Raw genomic sequence first — 15,914 nt, 5'->3', positions numbered from 1 at the left:
TGCGTGCGATCCATTCCACGATTCTCCATCACCCAATCCTCCAATATGATGAGCCCACTAATCTTCTTAAGATTGCAATTGGTTTAGTCAATGACAATCACTTTATACATGTACTAAGAGTTGACTTACTTTTTTTGCAACATTGAACGTTGTTTTTGAAAGCTAATTGACTCCTTTCGTTTTGTACAGCCACGTTTGGCACCAGGGCATCCCATGCCACCGGTTGCACAAAATTAGCATACTCTTGCAGTAAATAACGCTCAACACCTTTACGCCAACTACCAAGATCGTGTGGAACAATTTAAGTTATTACCAGGTCTAAATAATGTAGCCACCACCGAAACGATATGTCTTGATTGTGACTGATTTATGTTTTACAAACTAAACTAAAATATATTGATTGCCAGGAGAGTGTACATTTGTAAAAACAAGGTTTATTTTTTAATGGTATCTAGCAGGCATGCAAAGCAACCTTGAAAAATATTTGAGCTAATTCCCCAAGCCATTCCTTACTTTATACAAGCTTACTTGGCCACCAAGCTCAGAACCCCTCACATAAATCACGATCATATTTAAGTTGGTGACGATGAACATGTATCATCAATTAATAGCACTCATACAAATAATTAAGTTTAATCAACTCAAAAGGTATGTATAGAAAGCCGAGATTAGTGTATTCGTCCAATTCTGATGACAATGGTGAAATCTGCGGTGTAAAGCTCTTCGGACGTGAGAGGCCGATTCATCATGTTCTCGGAGGCATAAAAGGTATGTAATGTTCATTTAAACTGGCATGCATCCTAAAACCCTAATTGGTGATCTGCTAATTACCCTTAGTCATATGGCGATGAATCGAACATGAAAGATCATAGATTAGTAATTAATCGTAGTAATCTTGCAGTTGCGGATGTGTTGTTGGGGAGGAATATAAGGTGTACATTGAGAAATGTGGGGTGTATTTAGAAAATATAAGGTGTATATTGAGAATGTGGGGTGTGGGGGTATTATGGGAAAATATGTGGGGTGTATTAAGATAATTTTTAAGTGAAATAGCAAATGTGGGGTGTATTAAATATGTGGGGTTTATTCAACAGTTTATGAGGTGTTAATATAATAAGCCTTCAGGACTCTCAGTCTTGGTATCAAAGATTCAAGGTCTCTTGTAATGATAAGTACGATTTCTTCACTCCATGTTGTTTAAGAAATTATCCCGGATTCGAATTAATAATCATCAAAATGTGAAATTTATGTGTGTATATATCGTTGTGATGTTAATGAGGATATGAACGCAATTAGTACAATAATTAACAAGTTTTGTATCCGGAAAAGATGGTCATTGCTATCATCAACAGCAAAAACAAATCGACATTACGCGATAGGAAAATCACTGATTTTTGGTACAAGCACAACTCCAAAACAAAATATTTTATTAGCTAAAACAATGACAATTAAAAATAGAGCTCCAATTATTTCTTCCACAAATATGGCATCTATGGTAAGATAATTAACAATGGAGCCTGATAATTAACAATGCTCATGCTTATAACTACATACTTACTCCGCATCAACTGCAATTTTCATTCCCTTTTCACAATAAGACCCACCAGCTGGTATGAAATAGTTTATGCCCTTCTTTAACACCACATGATCGTTTCCTGAACGGTATCTATCCATTCCCCCAGCATATAGGTCACAATGCACGTAGCTATCTTCGTTCGATATAGCAACTACGTAGAGGTTGGGATCGGTATATTTGAAAACTGTTCCAAAAACAACAAACAAACAAACAAAAGAAATTGAGTAAAACCAACTAAATTAATCAATAAACTATAGAAGAATAAAATTGAGGATGCATGAACACAAATTGAAAACAAGTCTTTTTACCCAAAACATCTCCAGCCTTGAACTTCTTGCCCTCGGTCCAATGAGATAAGTCAGCACTAGGGCTCCATCCTTTCTCATCCCCAACTGTGTATTCTACCGCATGAACTTGTTCACATTGGAGTAGTAAACTGACCAAAAGCCCAAATCCAAGGACCAAAATTTTGTTCATTTCGATTGACATCTTTGGTTTGATTTGATTTGATTCACAAACTCACAAATTCTAAAACCTTAACCTGTGACTATAGACTGGAATACGAAGCCACATTACCAATCAATTTATAGATCATCGGGCCTATCCTGCATTCAATTCATTTTGATTTGTTACTCAAAATACAATATGAAACTGCCGTAGATAATTTTCACAATTATTGAATAATTATTTATAGAATATTCCTTGTCCTTGTACGGTTGCATTTGTCGCCCATAATCGGGATCGAATCCTGAAAATCATTTGTCAACCTCTGATTTGTTTCTTCTATAACTATTTTGATTTGTTTCTCATTTATTTTATTTTATTATTATTATTTGTTTCATCAAGGTTAGCACGTGCTTGAATGTCAGCCTTAAATCAGATCTCAAAAGTTGCATTGGTCAATGTTCTTTTATGTTTTCCTTCCATTTGTAAAAATTCCTCTCTTAATTTTAAGGTGAATTAAACCAAAATATTGTGACCAACCATGGGAAATAATTAAAGGCTATAGACTAACCCATACATCGCACATGGACATGGGTGGTAATGTCAGGATGTTCTAGAAGAAAAGGATTTGTTTCATTCCAAATCTAAGGTATAATATACAATCCTAGCCTAGGGCATACATAAAAGGAAAGGATAAATACAATAATTACAATCCCAAATTACATGGAATCACTTTAACAAGGAAATCCTAAATTATTGGAAACTATATACAAGTCAACACTCCCCCTCAAGTTAGTACATATATATTACACATGCCAAACTTGTCTACAAACTTAGAAAACTTTTCACTCGAGACTGCTTTGGTGAGAATGTCCGCTACCTAATCTTCTGTTCTGATTGGAGGAACTTCAATTATTTTCCCTTTTATCTTTTCTTTAATAAAGAACTTGTCAACCTCTACATGTTTGGTTTTATCATGTTGCACCGGATTGTGAGCAATATCACGAGCAGCTTTGTTCTCGCAAAATAATCTCATCAGTTGACTCTGTTTAACGCCCAAATCTTGTAATAGAATCTTAAGCCATAAAATCTCACAGATACTAAGCTCCATACTCCTATATTCTACTTCTGCACTTGACCTTGCTACTACATTTTTCTTCTTGCTTCTCCACATGACCAGATTTCAACCAACAAAGGTAAAATAACCGGATGTAGAGCGTCTATCATCCGTTGAACCAGCCCAATCAGCATCCATATAACCTTCAATTCTGAAATGACCATTCTTCAGCATCCGTATTTCACTGTATAGACCCACTTGCATCCCACAGGTTTCTTGCCAACTGGCAAGTCGATTACTTCCCAAGTATCATTCTTCTTCAATGATCTCAATTCCTCGTTCATTGCTTCTTTCCAGCAGACATTTGCTAAGGCCACATTGTTAGGAATAAATACAGTAGATAATTGATGGATAAATGACTTATTTGATTATGATAGGTGAAGGGTAGACACATAATTATTCAATGGATATTTGACCCCTGAATCTATATTTGGTTCACTCACATGATATTTGTGTTTGCATTTAAGATCGGCCTCATAAGTTGGTTTAGGGATACCTCAGTTAATGTGCTCTGGAAGACGACGAGCAGGTGGAGCATCCGAAATGGAATGTGATTGGTTATGGGTATCGACCGGAGACAAGTGAATGTGAGATTGATCTGTGCCATCTTGTTGAGTCAGATGCCCAAATTCCATGGCCTGCTGTTGTTGGTCTGTGCCTCATTCTTGCTGTCCAGAGATCACGGCCTGCTGCTGTTGGTTCGTGGCCTATTCCAGATGTCCAGATACCACAGGTTAGTCCTCTACATTCTGAAGCCCAGAGAACATGGGCGTGGGATTATCTTGAAGCCTTGAAGATGGGGGCAGGACATGGGCGGGTTGGTCATAGGGCTCAGATTCCGTGGGTTGCACAACTAACTGTTGACCCTCATGAGGCCCAGATTCTGTGGGTTCCTCTGCTACTGTGGGCTGATGCATGTCAACCCCAATCGGGCTAACATAATCAAGGGTTTGAACTTCTTCATCTCGCATCTCCCCTTCAAGTGAGGACCCATACGAACTATAATACATATCATGTTCATGAAACACAACATCCATTGTGATAAACATTTTCTTGGTTGAAGGATGATAACAACGGTAACCTTTTTGAGTGGTGGCATATCCCAAAAAAACACAACGAACGACACGAGGGTCAAGCTTACTCTGTCTTTGAGATGGGTGGAGGTGGACAAATGCGACACATCCCAATACACAAAGAGATAAATTAGAAACAGGTGGGCAACGAGTTTTAGTTTGAAGTGTCTGCAAAGGCGTTTGGAAGTCAATGGTGCGAGATGGGAGACAGTTGATAAGATATGCTGCCGAAGTCAGGGCTTCTCTCCAATAATGCAAGGGAAGGTGTGCCGCTAAAAGAGAGGCACGAACTACCTCTAGCAAGTGTCGATTCTTTCTCTCAGCAATTCTATTCTGTTAAGAAGTGTAAGGGCACGTAGTTTGATGAATAATACCATGTTTGTCAAGAAATGCACGAAGGTCCGCATTGACGTATTCACCTCCATTGTCATTGTGAAGAACCTGAATATTCATGTTGTACTGCACAGTAACCATATGATGAAAATTTTGAAAGGCTGAATTAACTTCACTTTTAGATTTCAACAACCTAACCCAAGTTATTTGCGTACAGTCGTCAATAAACGTAACAAACCAGTGAGCACCACCAAGAGTACCAATTTTGCGTACAGTCATAAAAAACATCATCTAGTCATCCAAGGAAGAGGTAAACTCTCTACCGCTCAATTGAACTTTTGTAAGCCTTGATGTCATGTGCACACTCCATAGCCACTCTATTACAATGATCTAATTCTTGGAAAATTTCAGTCAATTCCCCAAAATATGTAACCAAGAAACGACCATTCTGCCGAAGGCAGGCATGATGCCTTCTGACTTAGAGTGTAAATTCTAACTTCATCGTTTTTATCAAAATAGACTGTCTTTAGAGAATCCCAAATCTCTTTTGCCGTGGGTAAACGGATATATCGTTTCATAATCTCAGGTTTCATGGATGACAGTAGCCAACTCTTTATTTTTTGATCTTCAGAGAACCAATCATCGTACTTGGCATCGTTTTCGTATAGAGCCTTGATAGACCCACGAGGATATCCCATTCTTTTTCTTCCAGCGATATGAGTTTGGATGAGAGGAGCCCATAAATCATAGTTCTTCTCATCAAGTAGCATACCGATTCTAAAGTTTGAGTTGTCCGAGTGCACCGCAACAGGGACAACAGTTTTCTCGTCACTCTTCTCTGCCATGGATGGAAACGGTTGCTTCCGTGATGCGAATGGGGAAAAAACAGGGTCGACAGGACTTGCAGAATGATGAATCGGTGGAACTGACAGCAATAACACATGGTTACTCCCTGCTTGGTCGAGAACATCAACGACAAGGAAACACCAGGTCGCTCGCTGAACACAAGCATAATGATATGGAAGCGGTGGGTTGTCTTTTTCCTGGACGATGTGTTGAACAGCTCAGCACAGTTAGGAATCAATGGTGGTATCACACAATACCAATTAGGGTTTTCTTGGCTCTAGTGCCAAGAAGAAAATGATGCGTTGAAGTTATTTGTTTCATTCCAAATCTGAGGTATAATATACAATCCTAGGGCATACATAAAAGGAAAGGATAAATACAATAATTACAATCCCAAATTATAAGGAATCACCCTAACTAGGAAATCCTAAATTGTGGGAAACTATATACAAGTCAACAGTTATACCAAGGTTTGAACGGTGAGTAAAAATAAACTCTTACTAATAAGGAACATAGACAAAGGAAATAAATCAGTCGTTGACTAATGTAAGGACTTCTTCAGTTGGTGAAATGTTTCGTATGCCTACACATACACGTACACTAATTTAGTATTCAATCCATGAAAATTAGGTCCCTGAATTATGTTTTCAATAAAATAAGTCCATAAATTCATTAAAAATTTCTAATTTCATTCTTATTATTATATTCAAAGCTATTTTATTCAACTTTTTGTCACCTTAAGTCACTTGACATACTTTAGAGCGTAATATCATCCCTTTCTCGCCTATAAGCCCTTAACATTTCATATAGGTTGCGAATCTAACATCTAATTTACCCTCCAAAGTTAACTCTATACACTATTTCTTTATAAAAAAAATTACTAGTTTACCCTCTAAAGTGTATCACATGCTCGTAACGTGACTTAAATTGATGAAAAATTGAATACAATAGCTTTGAGTCTAATATGAAGGATGTAGTTAGCAGAATTTTGTAATTCAAGGATTGATTTTTCAGAAAAAATAGTTTAGAACCTAATTTTTACTCAGGTGATAAATCAGTGACGAAATTGACAATTCACCCTAACTTATAATAGCTACAAAATTATAGTACCTAAAAAGTATACGTAAAGCCTTTGCAGCCCCGTTTCATGGATCAATTGACCATTGATGGTCAGTTTATCAATGTGCTCTAAATGCCTGAAGCATGATGCCTTAAAGGCAGTGATCTGGGCATCATTAAACTTTTGACGTATCATCCCTAACATATGACAAGCTTGGGATAGGTTGTTAAATCTTCCCCTGTAGGATTATTCTTCTCTTGTCACTAATTGAACACTTTGATTTTCCATCTGCTATACAAATAACAATACAAGCATTCAGCACAACCAAATTCAACAATATATACCTTTAACCTAGCCTGTCAATTAGTTTTCATAACAATACATCAGGCGTGGACAAAGCATTATGAATTTAGTAAACTTAAGTTAATTCATAAAATTGAAGAAGCTTTCATCAACACAAATCAGCCCCAAGTCAACAATATAACTTCAACACAACCAAATTCAATAATATAAGCCTTATACACAACTTGTCAACAAGAGTTCATAAACCCACATCAAAACCAAATTTTCTCAAAATTACATAGTTTCCACCAATTTCCACTAATTTCATTATCAACCATGCATAAATAACCACGAACACTAGATTAATTTTTATCAAATTTAACACAAATAATAAAATTTACTTCTAAGGTTTGGCATTTTCAAACTCACCAAATTTCAAAGTGACCTAGAAGGAAGTATGATTTCGAGTATGTATGGAAGCAAGGAATCTTACCTCGAATTGGAGAAAGCAAGTACGACGACGTCCTTTCTGTCCAATTGACTGGACAAATTAAGAACCAATTTGGATGAAGTTCAACTTAATTTCAAACATGCAATGTGGAAGTCGATTGAGTTTCAAACGCCTTGCCGGAGACAACAAACATTGGAGAAGTTCGACTGAATTTCAAACTATGTGGAATTCGATGAAATTTTTTTTGGAAATCGTTTGCTAGAGAGTTTTTGGCAGAGGAGATGATAAGATTAATGAAGGAGGTAATTGTTGTTGGGGGAGGGAGAGAGTTATAGTTGAAAAAAAAACAAAAAAAAAAAACTGTTGTCTGATCCAATGGGTTTTAATGACAAGTCGTTTTTTACCTGGTTTTACTGTAACCTTGCTTTGATTGATTTATTTACAGCCGTTGAAATCATATCCAACGGCCTACATTTGTTTTGCACAAATGGATCCAAAACTCGGCCCGCAATGTTGAATGATCCTGAAGATCATTTTTCGCAAATTTGGGCCAGAATTATGGGGCTACGTCCATCAAGTCCTCACATAATGTTGTAGGTCAAGATCATCTCCAGAACAATCTTCTCTGTGGTGCAACATAGCAAAAGACGTTAGGTACCTATCTGACTCTATATAATTACTGTAATATTGACGTGGTTCTCCAAAAAATAATGTGTATAGATACGATTTTGTTAGTCCAATTCCCTATTTGTAACTAGATTTCTTCTTTTTTTGAGTTGTGTTCTTGTTTCATGGGTTTTAAATGTCGGTCGTGTACTTCACTTCACACAAACAATTAGATGCAATGTTACGTAGTGTTGTATTCTTGTTTTCATGGGTTTTGGTTGCTTTGCTTTAGTGTTTATGTACAATTAAGAATATATACTTGTATCAATTTTTATATTGTTGCTTTATTTATCGATTAGTTCAGGTACTAATGAGGTGGAACGTAGCCACCCATAAGGCTAAGGTGGGTTGTAGTCTATGGAGGTTTTCTGTTAGGGTAATGCTATTCATGCACTCATTTTTACTTTTCATACACCTCTCTCAAGTTTTGGCTGTCGAATCGAATGAATTGAAGATGATCAATGACAAAAAATTAACAAGGAGGTGTGTTGGAGGGAAATATGTGTGTATGAACAACACTATTCTTTTGTGTGATTAACACCATTCAATATAGGTTATTATTTCGTGTATATTTAGCAGAGGATAGGTAATAAATAGTATGTTTTATGCTAAAAATGACAAATAAGTTATATCCCTTGTCCCCCTTTTATCCTATTCATAAAAGAAATGACCATTTATCCTATGCGATTTAGCCTCTGTGCTTCTTTCAAGAAAAGAAAATTAACTTTTTTAAATTCACAATCACATCCCTATCTCTGCAATTGTTGACTTTCCGTTGCACCTTTTTAATGAATGTCACCTTTGGTACATTCTTAATCTCTTTATTTACTTATTCATGATTTAATTAGAAGGTTAATTATTTATATAATCCTTCAGTTTATCGGTTAGGGTTATGATTTTGAGAATAGTTTATATTCTATTGTTGTTCTTTTATATTGATTATTATATAATTTTATATAAACAAAAAATAAACATATGATTTTATGGTACTAATTTTAGCTAGCCCACCCAAGAAAAAAATCATGGCTCCGCCCTTGGGTAGAAGAAGGCTAAGGGTATATAAAAAAAGGAAGGACATGTCCTGAAACTTGACATCAAAGGTGACACTAGGTATTATGTTCTATAATTTCTAACACTTTTTTTTAACAGACGATATTAATGAAGTGGAATACTATTAGACCGGAGTACTAAGTAGTAATTTTTTATACATTTAGAATGATTCAAATGGTATTAATATTGTGTCCAATTCTCACGCACTTAAGCATTGACATTGTATGTGATACGGGTGTGATCAAACAACTCTCAGAAGTTCACCGATTAGATCCTTATACTCATCTGCAGGACCACTTGAAGTGGACTTTGAGACCTAGTGTTAGAGGACATCTTCGAGGGTTGTTCTTGATTTATTATATCGTGATTATTCTTAGGATTGTAGTATTTTGCAATATGTTAATGGCTTTTTTACATGTTTTACTGTTAGTGTTGTTCCATTAATGGCACTTTTAAACATTTTTTTATATAACAATTGTATATTTGAAATATTTCTTTTTCCAACCATATATTTGTATTTACGACAACCCCAAGGTCGCTGAATGGTAATTGTGATGACGATGTGCCCTTGTAAATAGTAATTCATTGTTGGAAATAGAATTTTTTATAACAATTACTAATTGAAAATATATGCAACGATCCGCCCCGGACTTTTTTTACGATTTTCGGAATGAGGGTCATTTTGGTAATTTCACGGGTAGGGAGATATTTGTTCGAGATGTTTGCTTTTTGGGCTTGGATGGTGTGCCAATGGGTGGCCCACCCCTTGTTTTGGTCTCCCAGCCTTTCTCTCTCTCTTCCCTCTCCCCGTCACTCTCGATCACTAACTCTCTTCACTCTTTCTTTCTTTTATCTCCCTCTCACCTCTGCACTCTCCTTTTTACGAACACAGACACACCAACAACAAACAACAACAATGGCAACACCATCACCGTGACTTCCCCTGGCGAGCCACCCTCACCACCATCGATACCTCGTCGTTGCGACCCCAGGCCAAGAACGTGAAGCTTCGGCAGTGGTGGAGTTCATTGTTCCTAGCTTTACCCGACACACTGTTGACGAGACTTCTACATCCCTGACATAGGTAAGTGCTTAGACCCCACTAGGTTGGATTTTAGGGTTAGATTAGGGTAGGTTTTAAGTGGTTTATTCTTGTTGGATGCAGAAAACAGCGCGGGGATCCCAAGCCCAGTTTTCCGACGAGAACCCGAGCCTCCCAGGCCATTTTCCGGCCAACTTCGGCCACGACATAGCTCCAAACTGGTATGAATCTCTTCCCCTCATCCTAAGCTTCATTTCTATAGTTAGAATGTTGAAAATGGTGAAGAAATGAGCTCGAACGGAGCTTTAGAACCTCTGCCTAGAATTCGACCGACCCACGTCCTAAAATCGGGTCGACTCGACTCGACAACCCAGCGACCCAACCAACCTGGCCCAAACCCGATTACCCTAAACCCGGCCCAATCCAGATACTTCCCGGGCCAAACCCACATGTTTCCTGGCCCAAAACCAACACCTGACCCAACCCAGCAGTCCGACCGATCCCATAAACCCAGAATCAGACCCGACCCGAATTTGACCCGGATCCAAGCCGACCAGACCAGACCCATTCCAAAGAATATTCCGTTAGGGAATATTCCAAATCTGACGTCCATTTTCCCAAATTCGATCATCTTAATAGGGTTTTACTAATTGGTCCCTTTATATGCTTATGTGCGTTTGTTAGTGGCGACTCCCTCCTCTCAAGTTTGAGCAACTTTTCGGCAACGGATTATCTGTGAGTGGACCCCTTCCAAAATGCATGTTTTGATTACTAGAATTGCATACATGAAAATCATGATTTATGACTACGTTTTATGAAATGTTTATGAGTTATCGGATTTATGCTTTATGAAATATCATGCTTTATCGGATTTACGTATACTCAGATATTTATGAACATGATTTATGATATGATGCTTGAGCTATTGAGCTCCGATGAGATATATTTTGGAAAGATTATGTTTATGATTTTCTGCTCTTACTTAGTGGATATTCATGTTTATATATTGCCTTCGGGTGGGAGATGTAGTGCCTACGGGCGAAAGATTTATAAATAATGTCTTCGGGTGGAAGATTCATATATTGCCTTCGGACGAGTGATGTAAGGCCTATAGGCGGAAGATTTATATATGCCTTCGGGTGGGCGATGTAGGGCCTTCGGGCGATTATGTTATCACTACTAAGCACACTATATACAATATATATTAATTTATGAAATGTTTTATGGCATGTTAGGATTTTCGGAAAAACCTACTACTTATTATGCTATATGAGTTTTTATAAAACCTGGGGGTTAGTACGTTTAAAGAGTATTTGTTTTAGTAGTACTTATATATAAACTTGGTCCACTTATGTTTTGTTTTGCGCTCCCTTCAGGACTTAGAATCGAGGCGTACAATCTCGGCGTCAGGGCACTCCTGCAGGACTTAGACAATGTTGTTTTTTCCTAGCCTTGAGGCACGAGATATAGTTTGCCTCTTGACCAATGGATTTCAAGTGACATCCAGAAGCACAACCTTTGAAGATCTAACCAAGCTTATTCCTTCACAACATTCTTTAGATGTAGCTAGTAAAACACATTGGTTTACTGGAATGATAGTCAAAAACCTTCATCGAGGACTAACGCTGCTTCATATCACAATTTCCGTCCATATACAACACATCTTTGTCTTCAGTCTAGTGGAATTGATATCGCAGAAGATCCCTTGTAAGAATCAAGAATATACTGACTGGAAACAAGAATTCTTTCATTCAAAGCATCTTTGAGTCGAATGAGGTCCATCTGAAATTTTACCTCAACTAGAACATTAGGATTTAATTTTAATTCATTCAACTTATCCCAATCGCCAAAAAATGTTTCCTCGTTAAGAAGAGGGAAGGATGAATAAATATAAAAGACTCCAAAGTGTTCATATTCAAACTGTGATTTTATCACGTAGTTAAGAAAATTGTATGCTTTATTGACAAATTATCAGATAATGGCCCGTACTAGTGCTTAATTATAATTTATATCCAATATGAGCTAACAACAGCTAGCGTGCGATTTAAGTGGTCGGGTCAGGAACTTGGTGATTTCAATATCTAATATGAGCTAACAACAGCTAGCGTACTAGTGCTCAAGATCAATATCTAATTATTTCTTTCTTCTTAGTTAACTAAGAGCTCAACCACTTAGTTTAGTGTATGTTACATTCCGATCAAGAACTTGGTGATTTCAGGAGCCCAACATTTGTTTGACAATGCATATTTTAAGAACTTGGTGATTTCAACAAGTGGTCATTTACCACAGTGATGGAAAAGTGTTGTGCCCTTACATGACGGCGTGAGTTCAAATCCCGTCGGCAGCTAATTTTACAATTACCTTACTAACGCTATTGTTCGAAAAAAAAAAACTTTGTGAGCCAAAAAGGGTGTTACATTCCGATCAAGAACTCTTTGACGACGGATCAACCGAGACGCATGCGCAAGCTTCAAACGGACTTCCCAAGGCTATGATCAAGATGACAAAGCTTAGCCCTCTTTTGCGCACCAACCGTCAAATCATGGCCGATTGCAAAAAAAAATAGTTGGAGCCAAATTCATGATCATGGCCGATTGCAAAAAAATTAGTCAGTGCCAAATTCGTGCACCGCTGCATGTGGTGGAGATGCACAAATTCAAGTAACGTGTAAAAAAAACAAACAACCGTGAGCAAGCCTGAGACCGGGGTGTCGGTCAAAAGCTCTTTGACAATCAAATTAGTAAGCAAATATAAGACTCAAGCAGTGGGCAAGAGAGTTAGAATGCGATGATTGTGTTACCAGGGATAAACCTGATAATGGTGTATTTATACAGTCGGGAGAGACCTTTGTAGAATAGAATCATGTATAAACAATTGCTACCAGGATTTTTTAGGTTCTCTCTCTGACTGTGGAGTTGAGAATGCTTCGTTGGATGTGTGGGCACATGAGAAAGATTGGAATTAGAAATGAGGATATCCGAGGTAAAGTAGGAGCAGCCGAAATTGAAGGTAAGATGAGAAAAAATCGGTTAAGGTGGTTTGGACATGTGAAACGAAAGCTTACAGACGCTTCGGTTAGAAGTTGTGATTACAAGACAGGTTTAGAGTCGAAAAGGTAGAAGAAAACCTAAGAAGACTTGGAAGGAGACTCTAAGAAAGGACTTTGAGTACTTAAATCTAACGGAAGATGTGGCACAGAACCAAGTGCAGTGATGTTCTAAGATTCATACAGCCAACCCTACTTAGTGGGATAAGACTTTATTGTTGCTGTTGTTGTAGTCTCTATGTGTGGTTTCGAGTGAACCAGCATTGAATGCTCACATTGTAACACTTATTATACGCATCTAAATGTTGTAATAATACGCCTAATATTCTCATCATTATGTGGCAACAGGAGTTGAAATCAGGGTGGCAATTTGTAGATTTTTGGGTTGAGGTTCCAAGGAGCCAAAAAAGTTGCGACTGAATCTACTTAACTCACGAAACTGTTGAACCTGATAGAATCACATTTTGAAATGCTAATAAAGTCAAGGTCAACCTAATAGAGGAAAGGCATAAAGAAGAAACTCAAGTGGATCACAGCCATGAATTATAAGTAAATCAATTCAACCTTATAACTGAGGCAGGCTACAGATAACACATTTAAAGTTATATGAACAGACAGATTTAATTGATTTTTCAGCTCTGTGCTTGTCCGAAATTGAAGTGAACCTCTAGTTTTTGAGATAACTCTTTTTCTATTAGAAATTGAAAATTAAACCCAACAAGCACCTGCCTTTCTCTTAGAAGCTAGCAACCATTTTACAGGCAACCCATGTCGAGGAAAGAAAATGATGAAAGCTCTACCAATCCAACTTGGTAATAAATTCTACAGCCAAATCTCCTAAACAATACAAGGGTAGAAACTAAAATTAAACCCAAAAAGCACTTGGCTTTCTATTAGAAATCAGATCAGTCATTTTTCATTTAATAAATTTCATATACTTTCAACAATCCAAAGAAAATTGGGTTCAACATCAGATTGAAAATATCAACAACACAAGGGCACGATTATTTAAATTCTCAAAGAACCAACCCACAAGAAAAACACCATCATGACCATCGACGGAAAGAGGAAAGAGACTCACTGCGAGGCCTACAGCTCCCATATGCGAAAACAGCCACTGTTGATCCAGGAAAGTAGTTCCTCTTCTTTAAACTGTAAACGCAAGACAAAAAAAAACTGTAGGCCAAATATTTCCCTGACAACATGTCTACTGTAATAACCCATCAATCTTCCAGCACTACTACTTGTCATCTAGAACAAGAACAATCTTGCAACCCGAAACTCTACCAAATCTTTCTTCAAAACTTCATCAATTCATCTTTATATTAGAAAAATAAAAATAATTTCTCCCAACTACTGATAGCATGGTCAAGAAAGCTAAGGCAAGAACATGAAATTGAGCAAAACACCACTCAATGACTGACTGAGAATCGAATTGCAATAAACAAACATTATATAAGCACTATGAAGGGTGGCTATGTTAAGATCAGAATTGAAACAAATAATCCTAACCTTTACACCCCACTATTTCACAACCGCAGCCCCACCATAATTAGTCTTTATAAGCACTATGAAGGACGTATCGCTTGAGGCAGCTCAAATGGATGGTTGCCAGTAGCTCTGATGTGACTCCCAAAAATCAGTTCATTCTCAGTAGTTTCGTCCGGAGGCCTGCTGGAGGCACGGACAATGAACGAGTAAACAATTGGTGCCATGATTTTTTAGGTTCAGTCCCTGACTGGTTCTGAGTGAACCAGCATTGAATGCTCACAATGTAACACTTACCGTATGCATCTAAATGTTGTTATAATACGCCTGATGTTCTTATCATTATGTGGCAACCGGTGTTTAAGTTACCATTGCAATTTGTAGATTTTTGGGTTGACGTTCCAACGAGCCAAAAATGTTGAGCCTGAATCTACTTACGTTTCTAAACTGTTGAACTTGATAGAATCACATTTTTAAAAGCTAAGAAAGTCAAGGCCAACTTAATACTCATAATGAAGAAACTCAAGTGGATCACAGCCATGAATTATAAGTACATCAATTCTACCTTAGAACTGAGGCAGGCCACAGATAACACATTTAAAGTTATACGAAAACACATATAAACAAAGAGGTATAAAGAAAGAAACTTACACATTTAAAGTTATGCGTGCGATCCATTCCACGATTCTCCATCACCCAATCCTCCAATATGATGAGCCCACTAATCTTCTTAAGATTGCAATTGGTTTAGTCAATGACAATCACTTTATACATGTACTAAGAGTTGACTTACTTTTTTTGCAACATTGAACGTTGTTTTTGAAAGCTAATTGACTCCTTTCGTTTTGTACAGCCACGTTTGGCACCAGGGCATCCCATGCCACCGGTTGCACAAAATTAGCATACTCTTGCAGTAAATAACGCTCAACACCTTTACGCCAACTACCAAGATCGTGTGGAACAATTTAAGTTATTACCAGGTCTAAATAATGTAGCCACCACCGAAACGATATGTCTTGATTGTGACTGATTTATGTTTTACAAACTAAACTAAAATATATTGATTGCCAGGAGAGTGTACATTTGTAAAAACAAGGTTTATTTTTTAATGGTATCTAGCAGGCATGCAAAGCAACCTTGAAAAATATTTGAGCTAATTCCCCAAGCCATTCCTTACTTTATACAAGCTTACTTGGCCACCAAGCTCAGAACCCCTCACATAAATCACGATCATATTTAAGTTGGTGACGATGAACATGTATCATCAATTAATAGCACTCATACAAATAATTAAGTTTAATCAACTCAAAAGGTATGTATAGAAAGCCGAGATTAGTGTATTCGTCCAATTCTGATGACAATGGTGAAATCTGCGGTGTAAAGCTCTTCGGACGTGAGAGGCCGATTCATCATGTTCTCGGAGGCATAAAAGGTATGTAA

General features: G+C 37.4%; 1 protein-coding gene across 3 annotated transcripts in view; it reads right to left on the bottom strand.

Moving 5' to 3' along the window:
- Positions 1-15,120, bottom strand: part of LOC126618779 (basic blue protein-like) — a 73,343-nt gene extending 58,223 nt beyond the window's left edge. For 2 of the 3 annotated variants that reach the window (XM_050286938.1, XM_050286940.1), the window contains exon 1: positions 14,068-15,120. Coding sequence is in view for 1 of the 3 variants with exons in the window: in XM_050286939.1 (XP_050142896.1) it covers positions 1,555-1,760; positions 1,885-2,065 (387 nt within the window). In the remaining 2 variants the exon portion in view is untranslated. Of the gene's footprint in view, positions 1-1,410; positions 1,761-1,884; positions 2,182-14,067 lie in introns of those variants that run through there. The other variant, XM_050286939.1, reaches the window with a different exon arrangement.
- Between the last annotated feature and the right edge of the window lie 794 nt (positions 15,121-15,914).

This window comes from Malus sylvestris, chromosome 4, assembly GCF_916048215.2.
Source record: "Malus sylvestris chromosome 4, drMalSylv7.2, whole genome shotgun sequence".
NCBI lineage: Eukaryota > Viridiplantae > Streptophyta > Magnoliopsida > Rosales > Rosaceae > Malus > Malus sylvestris.
Note: the sequence above shows the minus strand (reverse complement) of the source record. Positions and strands in the feature narration are given on the sequence as shown.